At 43.0% G+C, this 15,687-nt stretch overlaps 1 protein-coding gene across 1 annotated transcript in view; it reads right to left on the bottom strand.

Moving 5' to 3' along the window:
• LOC124010871 (double-stranded RNA-specific editase 1-like) overlaps positions 1–14,024 on the bottom strand; it is a 35,535-nt gene extending 21,511 nt beyond the window's left edge. The window contains exons 1-2 of the mRNA XM_046323615.1: positions 13,810–14,024; positions 3,944–3,970 (exon numbers count right to left, since the gene is read on the bottom strand). Of these exons, the coding sequence (XP_046179571.1) occupies positions 3,944–3,970; positions 13,810–13,918 (136 nt within the window). The 5' untranslated portion in view covers positions 13,919–14,024. The remainder of the gene's footprint in view (positions 1–3,943; positions 3,971–13,809) is intronic.
• Positions 14,025–15,687: the final 1,663 nt, after the last annotated feature.

Genomic DNA, 15,687 nt, shown 5'->3' with positions numbered 1-15,687 from the left:
TTTTCACAATTTAATCCTAGTAAAACATCCCTGTCTTAGGTCAGTTAGGATCACCACCTTATTTTAAGAATGTGAAATGTCAAAATAATAGTAGGGAGAATGATTTATTTTAGCTTTAATTTCTTTCATCGCATTCCCAGCGGGTCAGAAGTTTAGTATTTGGTAGAATTGCCTTTAAATTGTTTAACTTGGGTCAAACGTTTCAGATAGCCTTCCACAAGCTTCCCACAATAAATTGGGTGAATTTTGTCCCATTCCTCCTGACAGAGGTGGTGTAACTGAGTCAGGTTTGTAGGCCTCCTTGGTCGCAACACGCTTTTTCAGTTCTGCCCACATGTTTTTAGACTTTGCTGTCCTTGTTGTTGTGGCCATTTTGCCACAACTTTGGAAGTATGCTTGGGGTCATTGTCCATTTGGAAGACCCATTTGCGACAAAGCTTGAACTTCCTGACTGATGTCTTGAGATGTTGCTTCAATATATCCACATAATCTTCCTGCTTCATGATGCCATCTATTTTGTGAAGTGAACCAGTCCCTCCTGCAGCAAAGCACCCTCACAACATGATGCTAACACCGCCGTGCTTCACGGGTTGGGATGGTGTTCTTCAGCTTGCAAGCCTCCCCCGTCCACAATTAATTTCTGAGGTCTTGGAGGATTTATTTTGATTTTCAAATGATGTCAAGCAAAGAGGAACTGAGTTTGAAGGTAGGCCTTCAATACATCCACAGGTACACCTCCAATTGACTCTAATTATGTCAATTAGCCTATCAGAAGCTTCTAAAGCACATATGTCAGAGTCAAGGCCCGCGGGCCACATCCGGCCCGCGAGAAGGTTTTTTACGGCCCCTGGGATGATCTTGATTTGTTATTAGAACCGGCCCGCAGACCGCAGCAAGCCGGCAGCCCGCAGATCTTTTACACGCACCAATACTACATTTCCCACAATGCAACGGTGACGCACCGAGCAGTAGGCTGCTTCATTTCAATATTTATTGGCACAGCAGTTGTCAGCATCACAGTAAAATTAACTTTCAGATACCCATCAAAAATGGCAAAACGGAAGGTGGACACTGAGAACCGGGGGTTTCAAACAAGGTGGGAGTCGGAGTATTTGTTCACGGAGGTAGCTGGAAAACCTGTGTGTCTTCTGTGTGGAGAAAGTGTGGCGGTACTGAAAGAGTATAATCTGAGACGACATTATGAAACGAAACACGCGGACAAAAACAAGAATATGGACATGGAACAAAGGCTACAAAAGGCAGAGGAATTAAAACGAGGCCTCAAATCTCGACAGGCTCTGTTCAAAAAAGCCAAATCACAAGGCCAGGCTGCTGTCAAGGCCAGTTTTATTTTGGCAGAAGAGATCGCTAAATCAGCCCGGCCATTTACGGATGCAAGAGGAATTTACATTTACAAGATGCAAGAGGAAAACGCGACAGGTGAGCTGACAGCTTATCATTGTATCATACACCAGGAAGCGTTGTGCGGTAAAGCCTTGAAAATGGAGCATGTAATGAGCATCATCACGCGCACAGTTAACTTTATCAGAGCCAAAGGTTTGAATCACCGCCAGTTCAAGGCATTTCTGACGGAGTTAGAAACGGAGCATGGTGATTTGCCTTATCACACAGAGGTGCGATGGCTAAGCCAGGGAAAGGTGCTTCAAAGATGTTTCGAGCTTCGTGAGGAGATTTGTCTGTTCTTGGACAGCAAAGGGAAAGACACAACACAACTCCGAGACGAAATGTTTCTGTGTGAAATGGCTTTTCTGTGTGACATTACGAGTCATCTGAATGCAATGAACTTGCAGCTGCAGGGTCGGGATCGTGTCATCTCTGATATGTACAGTACAGTGAAGGCATTTAAAACCAAACTGACTCTGTGGGAGACGCAGATGCGGAAAGAAAATTTGAGCCACTTTCCCAGCTGCCAGACCATGAAAGAGAAGCTCTCTACCAGTGCGTTCCCGAGCGCACAGTTGGCTGATAAAATAGGTATGCTTGCCGCTGACTTTCGACGCCGATTTGCTGACTTTGAAGCACAAAAAAGCAGGTTGGAACTGCTCGGTAACCCATTTGCTGTTGACGTGGAAAGCTCACCACCAAACCTCCAAATGGAGTTGATTGACCTCCAATGCAATGATGCACTGAGGGCAAAATATGCGGCAGTGGGTGCTGCGGAGTTCGCCCGTTTCCTCCCGACACAATGCCCCAGCTGCGCATCCAGGCTGCTCAAACGTTGTCTATGTTTGGCAGCACATACCTGTGTGAACAACTGTTTTCTTTGATGAACTTGAACAAAACATCACACAGAAGTCGACTTACTGCTGAACACCTCCACTCAATTCTGAGGATTTCCTCAGCTCAGAGCCTTACCCCGAACATTGATGAACTTGTGGAAAAGATGGGACACCACCAAGTATCACCCTCAACCTCAAACAAGTGAACATTACTGTGCAATCACATATTTAGAGTTTTTACTCAGTTCAAGTTTAAAAGTTAAAGTTTAATATTTGTTTTCACTGCATGTTACTTCTCCTTAAACAAAGTGTTGTTTTTGATTAATAGATTTTTGCACTTTATTTTATTGTATTTCAATCCAATTATATTTTAAAAATATTTCAGTTGAGTGGATGATAGAAAATTGCTATTATTGTTTTTTTCTTTGAAGTAAATTTAGCCCACTTTTGCTAAAATAGAAAATATAGGCTACTGATGGTGCCTTGAATACCGGTTTCTTTCATTTAATGTTCATGTTATGGGGATTTTTATATAAAGGAAATTTGTCTTTTGTGTCTGTTGAAAATTAAAGATTACTGACAGAGCCATAAGAAAATATTGCTTTATTTATCTGATCATATTGGAATATATTTGTTAGGTTTTCAGTAGGTTCAATTAGGTTCACTAGACTATATGCGTCATTTAAAAAATTTTCAATGAACATTCGAACAGTCCGGCCCTCGGCTTGTAGCTACATTTTTTATTTGGCCCTCCGTCCATTTGACTTTGACACCCCTGTTCTAAAGCCATGACATAATTTTCTTGGATTTTCCAAGCTGTTTAAAGGTACAGTCAACTTAGTATATGTAAACTTCTGACCCACTGGACTTGTGATACAGTGAATTATACGTGAAATAATCTGTCTGTAAACAATTATTGGAAAAATTACTTGTGTCATGCACAAAGTAGATGTCCTAACCGACTTGCCAAAACTAGTTTTAATGACTCCAACGTGACTCCAAAGTGTATGTAAACTTCCGACTTCAACTGTATGTTTACAAGGATATGTAGCATCAGCACATCTGAGCATATTGCTATCCACATTCCCTATCCCTCAAGTTATCAATGTTGGAAGTCTTAGGACTATGAATATCAACCCGCGATATTAGCAAATCAATGCGAGCACACTATTTCATCCTCAAGACCAACATGTCAAAGCCATAAAGGATTGCTACAGCCATATTTACACTGCTGATCCACCATCAAATATGTGGTTCTACAGTACCGTATCTATAGCAGCGTATGCTGTCTGTGTGGTGTAGACATGTGTTTAATAGGAAATCCAGGAGAGTCTGGAGCTGTATGTCTGATACATAGATCTGTCTGAAGCCTGTCATTCACGTCCTACGGAGAAACAGACAGTATCTCACACAGCCTGGGCCCCAGAGTCCAGCACCTAGTTACCATGTCTGCGCCGATGTCGTTCGCCTTCAAAGAATACACTCGTGTCTCCGATATACATAGACATTCACGCATCACCGCACACAGGTACACAGGCCGGAACATATCTTACAACTCTTGTTATGTGCTCATAGTATCCTGTACACACAAGCAGGCTTGCACGTGAGCGCACACACACACACACACACACATGCGGTGAAATGGCAGGACCACATTCAAGTGTGTTGAAGGGGCATAAAACGAGACAATATGAGCAACATACCTTCTGTCATTGCTTTGCTGACAACACCTATGAAAATAAGAGAAAATAAGAATATTATTATTATTATTGGAATATAAAAACGATATTTCCTAAAAACCTGAGGTAATTGTCCCCTGATAATATAGGATAAAACCATTCCATGCTTTCTGGGGATGAAAAAGTCCAACTTGAATTTTTGCGAGGGAAAATGTGGAAATACGAAATGTAATGTTATGAAGTTCACCACAATATGTATTTAACCACCTGGTACCCTGCTCTCAATCATCGGTCAACCATCATCAACCCTTGTCAAGAGCCGGTAACACACTCCATAATCCGCTGACTCAAATCCAATCAGAGAGGAAAACAACGCAAAACTCATGATGAGGATGATGGGAGACGCTGTGAGGAAGACACCAGCCAGAGGTGTCAGAGCTAACCAGACAACCCATGAGGAGACACTGATGAATGGAAAGTTGGGGAAAGTTCTGGTTCTAGAAGTGGAATAGTACCACAGCTGGAGGGGAATTCTGAAACCAACTGTCAGAGCCACCCCTCGGTGGTCTAATGCAGATGGATGGATCCACAGGGTTTGGGCGGACTGGGGGGAAATAAGGTGTTGCTGCTGCCGGCAATGTTCAAGGAAGCTTTTTGTGCCGGCAGCAGCGGCAGCATACATTTCTCTCTCACACCCTCCATTTTCTATCCGTGAAATATCATTTTAGACACGCTGGATAGGACCCTCGACCAGGCACCGTCAAGCCACAGGCGTGACTTATCGATGTGCCATGGTGAGGTGATGAGATGAGATGGTGGAAGGGAGACGGAGGCATGTGAGAGCGGAAAGGAACAGACTGTTTAAAAAAAAAAGTAACCTTTATTTAACTAGGCAAGTCAGTTAAGAACAAATTCTCATTTACAATGACGGCCACCCCGGACGACACCGGGCCAAATCTGCGCCGCCCTATTGGACTCCCAATCACGGCCAGTTGTGATACAGCCTGGAATCGAACCAGGGTCTGTAGTGACACCTCTAGCACTGAGATGCAGTGCCTTAGATGGCTGCGCCACTCGGGAGCTGTCTGTACCTAACTACTTTTTATTTGCCTTCCTACAACAGGTTGAGAGAGACAATCCAAACATAAGATGTATCAAACTAGAAGACCAAACCTCCAACCAAATCATCAGAGTTTCTACTGTACATAGTACCTGTTCCTAGAGTTCCTACTGTACATAGTACCTGTTCCTACTGTACATAGTACCTGTTCCTAGAGTTCCTACTGTACATAGTACCTGTTCCTACTGTACATAGTACCTGTTCCTAGAGTTCCTACTGTACATAGTACCTGTTCCTAGAGCTCCTACTGTACATAGTACCTGTTCCTAGAGTTCCTACTGTACATAATACCTGTTCCTAGAGTTCCTACTGTACATAATACCAGTTCCTAGAGTTCCTACTGTACATAGTACCTGTTCCTAGAGTTCCTACTGTACATAATACCTGTTCCTAGAGTTCCTACTGTACATAATACCTGTTCCTAGAGTTCCTACTGTACATAGTACCTGTTCCTACTGTACATAGTACCTGTTCCTACTGTACATAGTACCTGTTCCTAGAGTTACTACTGTACATAGTACCTGTTCCTAGAGTTCCTACTGTACATAATACCTGTCCCTAGAGTTCCTACTGTACATAGTACCTGTTCCTAGAGTTCCTACTGTACATAGTACCTGTTCCTAGAGTTCCTACTGTACATAATACCTGTTCCTAGAGTTCCTACTGTACATAATACCTGTTCCTAGAGTTCCTACTGTACATAGTACCTGTTCCTACTGTACATAGTACCTGTTCCTAGAGTTCCTACTGTACATAGTACCTGTTCCTAGAGTTCCTACTGTACATAATACCTGTTCCTAGAGTTCCTACTGTACATAATACTTGTTCCTAGAGTTCCTACTATACATAATACCTGTTCCTAGAGTTCCTACTGTACATAATACCTGTTCCTAGAGTTCCTACTGTACATAGTACCTGTTCCTAGAGTTCCTACTGTACATAATACCTGTTCCTAGAGTTCCTACTGTACATAATACCTGTTCCTAGAGTTCCTACTGTACATAGTACCTGTTCCTAGAGTTCCTACTGTACATAATACCTGTTCCTAGAGTTCCTACTGTACATAATACCTGTTCCTAGAGTTCCTACTGTACATAGTACCTGTTCCTACTGTACATAGTACCTGTTCCTAGAGTTCCTACTGTACATGGTACCTGTTCCTAGAGTTCCTACTGTACATAATACCTGTTCCTAGAGTTCCTACTGTACATAGTACCTGTTCCTAGAGTTCCTACTGTACATAGTACCTGTTCCCAGAGTTCCTACTGTACATAATACCTGTTCCTAGAGTTCCTACTGTACATAATACCTGTTCCTAGAGTTCCTACTGTACATAGTACCTGTTCCTACTGTACATAGTACCTGTTCCTAGAGTTCCTACTGTACATAGTACCTGTTCCTAGAGTTCCTACTGTACATAATACCTGTTCCTAGAGTTCCTACTGTACATACTACTTGTTCCTAGAGTTCCTACTGTACATAATACCTGTTCCTAGAGTTCCTACTGTACATAATACCTGTTCCTAGAGTTCCTACTGTACATAGTAACTGTTCCTAGAGTTCCTACTGTACATAGTACCTGTTCCTAGAGTTCCTACTGTACATAGTACCTGTTCCTAGAGTTCCTACTGTACATAATACTTGTTCCTAGAGTTCCTACTGTACATAATACCTGTTCCTAGAGTTCCTACTGTACATAATACCTGTTCCTAGAGTTCCTACTGTACATAGTACCTGTTCCTACTGTACATAGTACCTGTTCCTAGAGTTCCTACTGTACATAGTACCTGTTCCTAGAGTTCCTACTGTACATAATACCTGTTCCTAGAGTTCCTACTGTACATAACTTGTTCCTAGAGTTCCTACTGTACATAATACCTGTTCCTAGAGTTCCTACTGTACATAATACCTGTTCCTAGAGTTCCTACTGTACATAATACTTGTTCCTAGAGTTCCTACTGTACATAATACCTGTTCCTAGAGTTCCTACTGTACATAATACCTGTTCCTAGAGTTCCTACTGTACATAGTACCTGTTCCTACTGTACATAGTACCTGTTCCTAGAGTTCCTACTGTACATAGTACCTGTTCCTAGAGTTACTACTGTACATAATACCTGTTCCTAGAGTTCCTACTGTACATAATACTTGTTCCTAGAGTTCCTACTGTACATAATACCTGTTCCTAGAGTTCCTACTGTACATAATACCTGTTCCTAGAGTTCCTACTGTACATAGTACCTGTTCCTAGAGTTCCTACTGTACATAGTACCTGTTCCTAGAGTTCCTACTGTACATAATACTTGTTCCTAGAGTTCCTACTGTACATAGTACCTGTTCCTAGAGTTCCTACTGTACATAATACCTGTTCCTAGAGTTCCTACTATACATAATACCTGTTCCTAGAGTTCCTACTGTACATAATACCTGTTCCTAGAGTTCCTACTGTACATAATACTTGTTCCTAGAGTTCCTACTGTACATAGTACCTGTTCCTAGAGTTCCTACTGTACATAATACCTGTTCCTAGAGTTCCTACTATACATAATACCTGTTCCTAGAGTTCCTACTGTACATAATACCTGTTCCTAGAGTTCCTACTGTACATAATACCTGTTCCTAGAGTTCCTACTGTACATAATACCTGTTCCTAGAGTTCCTACTGTACATAGTACCTGTTCCTAGAGTTCCTACTGTACATAGTACCTGTTTCTAGAGTTCCTACTGTACATAGTACCTCATTGGCTATGAAATTAATCACAATCAACTACCAGATCAAGAGGGAACTGAGCAGTAGGCTAGTTCATAGCTTTTCCTCTTATTTTCTTCATCAGCAATAGTGTACAAACTGAGGGAGCTAATTGAAGATGTAACAATGACATGTTATTAAAATTCCACAATTGTTGACCTTATAATGCAATCTGGTAAATCAACCTTTTTGGTTGACCTTTTTCAGTTTGTCAGTTACAAATGTTGTGGCTATTAAACTGAAAGTTCCAAGGGTGGAAAAAATCATTTTGCAGTAGTCGATCCATCGTGTGACATTTAGGGCGTAGTCGCATGAAGATCTCAAATGAAGAAAGTATGCCTATCTAAACCTTGAAATGGTCTGAAACTGAACTGCAATAAATCAAAAGGCATAACAGTATATATCAATCTGTCTGATATACAGTACCAGTCAACATTTTGGACACACCTACTCATTCAAGGGCTTTCCTCTATTTTTTACTATTTTCTACATTGTAGAATAATAATGACGACATCAAAACTATGAAATAACACACATGGTGTCATGTAGTAAGCAAAGAAGTGATAAACAAATCAAAATATATGTTATATTTTAGATTCTTCAAAGTAGCCACCCTATGCCTTGATGACAGCTTTGTACACTCTTGGCATTCTCTCAACCAGCTTCATGAGGTAGTCACCTGGAATACATTTGAGTTTTTTCCCCCCAACCTTCTTAGTAAGGGTGAGTCCTGTCAATTTTATTGTAAATGGTAGCCTTAGCTAATATAGATCAGTGCTCCCATTGCTGCACAGCTAATAAAATCTATCCTGGTCTTCAAGGACATTAAGTGACTTCGGTCCCTTTACCATTTTCCCCATAGGAACTAATTACATCTTTATGATGGCACAGGGGACAACAGGGAAGCTGTATATATTCTACACACTAATCAGTGTCACTTAACAGGCTAGGGTCAGGGGGAGGGGGATCAGCCTCCCCTGTGGGTCTTCTCCAATGGGAGAGAAGTCTCCAGATCTATGCTGATGACAGCCTGGCATTCATACGCAGTATTCAGTCAACTCTCTCTCTTAACTCGCGCATGCAGGCACAAACACACACTACGCAATCACCTCTCACCTGCACTCTTAAGGGCTAGGCAGAGCAGAGGGGTCTGTCACTGTCATGCTCAAGGGTAAACAAGGGTTAACAAGGGTTAACAAGGGTTAACCTTAGGCCTATATCTCTCAGCCTCTGGTCTGCAGGCCTGATGACGACAAAGGCAGAACACACAATCATAATCACAAGTTTACATTATTGGATCTTTCTGGGAATACCAGGTCAGACTGGAAGCCAATATTCCTGTTAAATTCTTCTAGCTGCCCCGAGTCCTGAAACCTTGATGCAACCCACCGAAGCAGCCCCTCGTCCTTCCTAACCAGCTGGCTGACTGCCAGTTGGATCAAATCCATTTAACGCCATCACGGGTTGCCCTGTGGCCTCCAGTGCTGAAAATTGCTACTGTGTAAATTGCCCTGCATGTGACAGTCCAACTGTGTCACATGTAGCCAGTTACCTTCCTAGACTCAGGCAGGTGATTTTGTACTCTCTCCCACACCGTACATTGAGGAGGCACACCATTTTTTTGTCAGGTGCTCAGCAGGTAGGTACACGACAGATGAGCGATTCCAGGTTCCTAGCTCTGCCTTAGCTCTGCCTTAGCTCTCTTCCCATCCCCAGCCATTCTCTCCGCACCACTACCCCCGTAGCTCACAACAGATGACTATCGCTGTCTTCCCCCGCTGCCGCTGCCATCAAGGCCGGGCCAGGTGCTCCTCTATCTCTGGGAGAGAAGGGAGGGAATGGAGAGAAGGGAAGGGTAAGATGTTGAATTTCACACCTCACGGCTCCTGGATTAACCAGGTCTGGAGGTAATGTTGACAGACAGGCCGACTACCCAGGAGAGGGGCGAGGTGGGGGATGGGGGAGGGAGAGGTGGCCCCTGTTTGAGAGGGTCAGCTGCATGTAACATTATAGTTAGTGGTGTAGTGGAGGTTATATCCGCAGTGACATGCGCTGAATGTAAACCCATTTATTTTTCCGTGGGCATTGCATATGCTCACTTCTTAAACCCCAGGATGCGTATCGTGGTAGCGTGGTGGAGGTATATGCCGTATCCATTAATAAGGCTGATAGATCAGAATGTTTAGCTTGAAATGTTGATAAACTACTATTTCTTCAACATTTTCAGAAAACACATGTTCTAAAAGTGGTTCCATAGACGGAAATATCCATTCAAAACGTAGAAAGAGGGGAGATCTAAAGATGCAACAACGATCACGGGCTGCTAATATGACGAGGATAATGCCTTCTAGACAACGAAAGAAGGTTTAAAGAAAACCAACAGAACAGGAGGACGCAAATGAGGCCATCTCTATAAAATAATTGCTTCCGCGTTTCTATGGTGGGATTTACGCTGTAGGCTACTTTGACGTAAAATGTCTTTGTAAGATAATCTGACATAAAACGTCCAGGTTTCAAACAATCACGGAACAGGCAAAATAGCGACGCTAATGACAGGCCTAACCGTCTTCTGGTAGATGAAAATGCTTTCCCGAAAACCTTCTCAATTAAATGTGAACTACAAAGTAGCCTACGCCTACCTTGCAGAATGATATCCCCATTATTTGCATTAATCCAGTGGCCAATTGTTTTGCAAACTCGATCTCATGTGCAACAGTGTTTCCGCTAACCAAACAGTGCGAGGTGCCTGCACACTTCAATTAAAGGGCAACGACACAAAAACAAATTCTGACCTCAAAGGGTGTCTCCTGATGTGGTTCAAGCATTGTTGTGGACTTTGAACATCCGCTTATGTTGTTTTTCTATTGAAACAGTGTGACACCTGCGTATTTCGGACTCAGTTGACAGCCTCATTTATCTATTTCAATAGCAGACCTACTAGTAGCCTACTTGCACAGTACAGCTTGGGTTGGCCTGACTGTTAGAGACCAATATGGGGTTGATCAATTTAGGTCATTTAGTGCATGTCACTGTATGCACTGTTTCTCATCGAATTCTTCACACAGGGTGCCATTCCTTCGCTGGGTGGGACAATTTATTTTGTGTGTGCAAAATTGGATTTTACCCACTGATTATAGTGGCGCTGGTACCAAAGCTACAACACAACCTAGGTTCATTAAATCATATACCTAGAACCACCTAGAATGGAACGCAAGCTATCTTAGGGTTCACTGGATACCAGGATCATCTGGATACAGCACAGCCACTTATCAAGTATCACTATCAACCCCCACCTATCAGAGAAGAGGATACTGCTACGTCTGACAGACAGACTGACAAGAGGCTCATGGCGTACGGCTCAGGCAGCCGAGACGGACACATCCTTTAGCATCCCAGGGCAGCCAGGTAACGTCTCACAGAGCAGCCGTGTGCTCCGTCCGTCCGCGTACCTCGTCTGGAATTCACTTTCCTCCCCAGTAGATTCCACTCACACTTCACCTCACCTCGCCGCACACCAGTTAGCATCAAGGTTCAGCGGAAATGACGGTACGCATAGCTTCCCAGTGTGCAGGGTGTAAATAGTGGAAATATCTTAGTCATTTTTATTTATTTTACTATTTACCTTTTTACAATGGGTTAGAGCTACATTTATGTATTTTATACATGAGACAGAATGAGACCAAAGTAATTGCTGCGTTGCCGTGTGAGTGTTTCAAGAAGACAGGGAATCTGCAATTCAAATATTATGTGGGGGTTGTGCTGAGTAAGCGGCAGAGTTATTTAGCCCCCGAAATATTAGCAGCCATTGGCAAATCGTGTCAAAAGCCAACGAAGCGAGGATATTACAAAAATGACTTCAGCAGGCAGCACAGCACATTACAGATAATGCTCGGAGAGACTACAATATCTCCAGTCCCAAATATACTTACTAAATGTTCCACTACAATAGATTTGATTTACTCATTCAGTCACGGGAGGCGGCTTTATGCCAGAATATTAAACGTGTCTAATAATTAAAAGCTTCTGCTGAACTACCCTTTAATTCATTCATATGATTAATATGCCAAGGTGGCAGCTCATTGTTTACCTCTTGACAGACTATTATAGCAACAAAGCAATAAAGCAATAATCCCTACTGGTGTCCTTCCTCGTAATGCATCAACAGATGTTTTGTAGCTCTGAGGAATCAGACCAAGCACTTCCAAGAAATCATTGGAAAACTGGGGAAAACTCGATTCCTCTAGTTCCTTATAAAGTTAGACATTGTCTATAGCGCTCGCCAGCTTGTCGCCCTGAGCAAGGCAGTTAACCCACTGTTCCACGGGCGCCGAAGACGTGGATGTCGATTATGGGAGCCCCCCCGCACCTCTCTGATTCTGAGGGGTTGGGTCAAATGCGGAAGACACATTTGAGTTGAAGGCATTCAGTTGTCCGACTGATGAGGTATCCCCCTTTCCCTTTCCTAAAAAATGGAAAGGAGTTACCTCTGGTTTGTTCAGCCACTCCTAATGGGAAAATGAATGGAGAAAGAATGGGGTTTTGGCATAAACGCCAAAAATAAGGCCTGAGATTGACACAGCCTTATGAGATCTAATACGTTTTGTTCTATGAGACAATATCTGTCAGTTAACATTACTTTATGAATTATGAAGCCTTTATGTGCTTTAAAAAAAATGACAAATGCTTAAAAATTCACAAAACAAGTGACATTAGCTGGTGAAGATTATCTCATAGAACAAAACATAGAAGATATCCTCAGCCTTTGTTTACCATAAACCTTATTTTTTTTAGCATTTATCCTCCCCCCCAAAAAAAAAAAACCAAAACATTTTAATTTCCCCACAGGCTTTGACCAACGAGGCATGGCAGAGAGACACTACTGCTATTTCTCTCGATACCTTCCAGACTCTATACAGGGTGAACAACTGAAGAAACAAGTGCACAAGAGTTCCCCCACATCAGGAATATTATAAGATTTGTATTTTTATTAATCAAACACATCAGATCATTTAAAAAAAAACTTAACTATCACATTCCTCATCTCCTTTCAGATTCTCCTTTCTCTCGTAGAGCTTTGGATCTCAAAGACTATAACGGGGACACGTTACAGTATGCAAAGAGACAAAACTGCCTATCGCCATGGTGTATCCACGCTCCAGAGATTAAAGCCCAGGAGTGGAAGGAGGGTTTATACTTTCCGCATGGACACCTCTCTGAATTGAAAACTAATATCTGCTCGTCTTGCAATAGACTACCGGTTCCCCCATCGTTGCAGAAAGTTAATATATCTGCCTATTACCATCACCCAAAGCAAGGGGCTGAGCCTGTATCCTGTCATAGAAAATGACAGAATACATAACCCGTACTGTATATAGTGTGTGAAGTCTGAGTGGCACTGACAGTACGGTTCAGAGTTGAATGTGCGACAACTATAGTGCTGTTTAAAGGGGAAAAACTAGATCCATAGAGAAAATGACAGATGTGTGGCCTGAGGCCGGGCCGGTCTGCCGCCCTAGCATGACAGAAAACTGCAGCCGCTACTAGAATAGTCCAAGTAAGCAAGATTATATGTGACATAAACACAGTTCTAGATCCTTCTGACACAAATACCACAACACAAATAGATGTTTCTGTTTCGGTGGAAAATAAAGTAATACTATTCTACTAGAAATACAGGTTTGCCTCAAAAACTTTTAACGTGCATTTGAGGCACTCAACCACAACATTGTTCATTTCTATGCCTGAATTCTCCACCATATTAATGGCATATTTCCAATATCTGAAAACTGCCGGCATCATTCTCAGACACAACATGTGCAGTAATAACGCTCACAACTCCGTAAATACCAAATACACAAGCACACAAGAGCAATCCTTGCATTCATCAATCAACCAATAGTACATCAATGTTAAGTACAGTGACATAAAAAAAAAATCACAGACCTACAGATACACACACACAAGTCCACACTAGCACTCCCCTCCAACCACACAATGCCTATCCCTCCTGGAGAGGAGTACCTTTGCGCTCGGAGCGTTTCTTGCGCCTCCTCTTGAACCTCCTCCGGATCAAGCAGTAATAGGCCCCCACGGTCCCCATGGACTGGGAGCTATCCAGAAACAGAGCCATGCCAAACAGGGCTCTTCTGTTGCCTCTAAGCAGTCGTTTTGCCCCTTAGGCTGCCCTGTTGCCCCTAGGCTCTCTTTAGCCTGGAGAGTCTAGGAGGCACTGCACTTCCCCCCTCCCTCTCTCACTCCGCTAAGTACTGTGCAGGCGCCAGGCGCAGACCCTCCCTCCTTCCCCTCACACTCAACTTTGGGAGGAGGAGGAAGGGCGAGGAATAAGTGGAGGAGGTGCAGTCAGGCTATGACAGTGGAGGAGGGTGATGTCTGGCATGTTGATCCAGCATGGTAAACAGCTGTCAAATGAATATAGCAAAATATGCCTCTCTTTCTTGCTCTCCTCTCTCTCTCTCTCTCTCCTGTCTGTCGTTCACACCCTCAGATGTCATGAGCTTTGCCAGCCGGTACTTTTATATGAATGCTGTAAAACGAACCAACGTCACTCCAATGGTGGCCAATACTCGCCCTCTCCTTACGGACCCCCCGTGATCTGAGGAGACACATGTCACAGTCACGTATGTCACATTCAAAGGATCTATATTGTCCCATTGCTGTCATGGTGTCACAGTTATCCCAGTGTCACATTCAGGTATCACCTGACACCTGTCCCCTATCCAGACCTCTCTAATCCTGGGGGTAATTATTGTCCTGACATGCACCAGTGGCTCCCTGGCTGGGTCTCTGTAGAAGTGCCACACCACTTAGTGTCCATGTCTACTATCATTCAGGCATCAGCTAAATCTGGCCTGGGGTTATTATGAAACTCCTCGCCCTCATAAAGAGAGGGAGATGAGCTGTAATTGTATATTAATTACACATACAGTAAGAAAATACAAGTAGTGCATTGTGGGTTTCGTGACAACACAAGAAAGACGGTATAACTTAATAGTGGACCTCTGTCTCCCTCCAGTGAACAGTGAACGCGATCCAAATATGTTGGAACCAAAACCTGACATGGTATCACAGAGTTTCTAAACCCAAGAGGCACAACATCGCGAGACTTCCGGGAACGCTTGCGAAACAGACCAAACAGACCAGGCTGGAGTTTTGGGTTTGAGAAGTCAATGAGAGAAGTGAGGAATTCTCCCCGAGTTGTTACTTTTCTCGAAATCTAAAGGCACAACCTCGATTATAGCCAATGTCTTACATAGTTGAACATGCTATTATTACTCCAACCTCGTGACAGTGACAAACTAAACACATTTTCATTTTCGACAAAAACAACTTCATATCGAAGGAGTGCCTTTTATTTGATGGCCTGCACATGCACAGATAGACGCATGACGTGCATCTACTGATAGTATGCTGTACCAACGCCAGATGAGGAACAGGTTCTCAGGCCTACACTGCCCCCCTGTGGCATGTCTTGGAGTGGTGTAATCACCACAAATGAACCAAGCCCATTTTTGAACAACATCGTAATAGACCCATTTCCCGGGCCGCGTCATGAAAAGGTGCACGTCGTTTAGAATCAGAAAGGGGCTTGTTTACATTGAAGGGAATATGAACACATACATAAACTGCATCTGAAGTTGTCAATGAATATACTTGTACCTGGACGCGGGTTGAAAATGGCAGATTTGGGCATTAATAAGCGCCTGAATTGGAACACAGTGGCGGTACAATAACATACTATCATTGACGTCAGATCTCAGGCTCTGCGATTCACAGCATTGTATGGGTTTTGACTGACAGACATTCTGAACTTGTGCACCCCATGAAGAATTTGCCCCCCCCCCATCTCTTCCGCTAATTGGGCAACTTTTGCTAATGTTT

Source organism: Oncorhynchus gorbuscha, linkage group LG23, assembly GCF_021184085.1.
Source record: "Oncorhynchus gorbuscha isolate QuinsamMale2020 ecotype Even-year linkage group LG23, OgorEven_v1.0, whole genome shotgun sequence".
Taxonomy (NCBI): Eukaryota; Metazoa; Chordata; class Actinopteri; order Salmoniformes; family Salmonidae; genus Oncorhynchus; species Oncorhynchus gorbuscha.
Note: the sequence above shows the minus strand (reverse complement) of the source record. Positions and strands in the feature narration are given on the sequence as shown.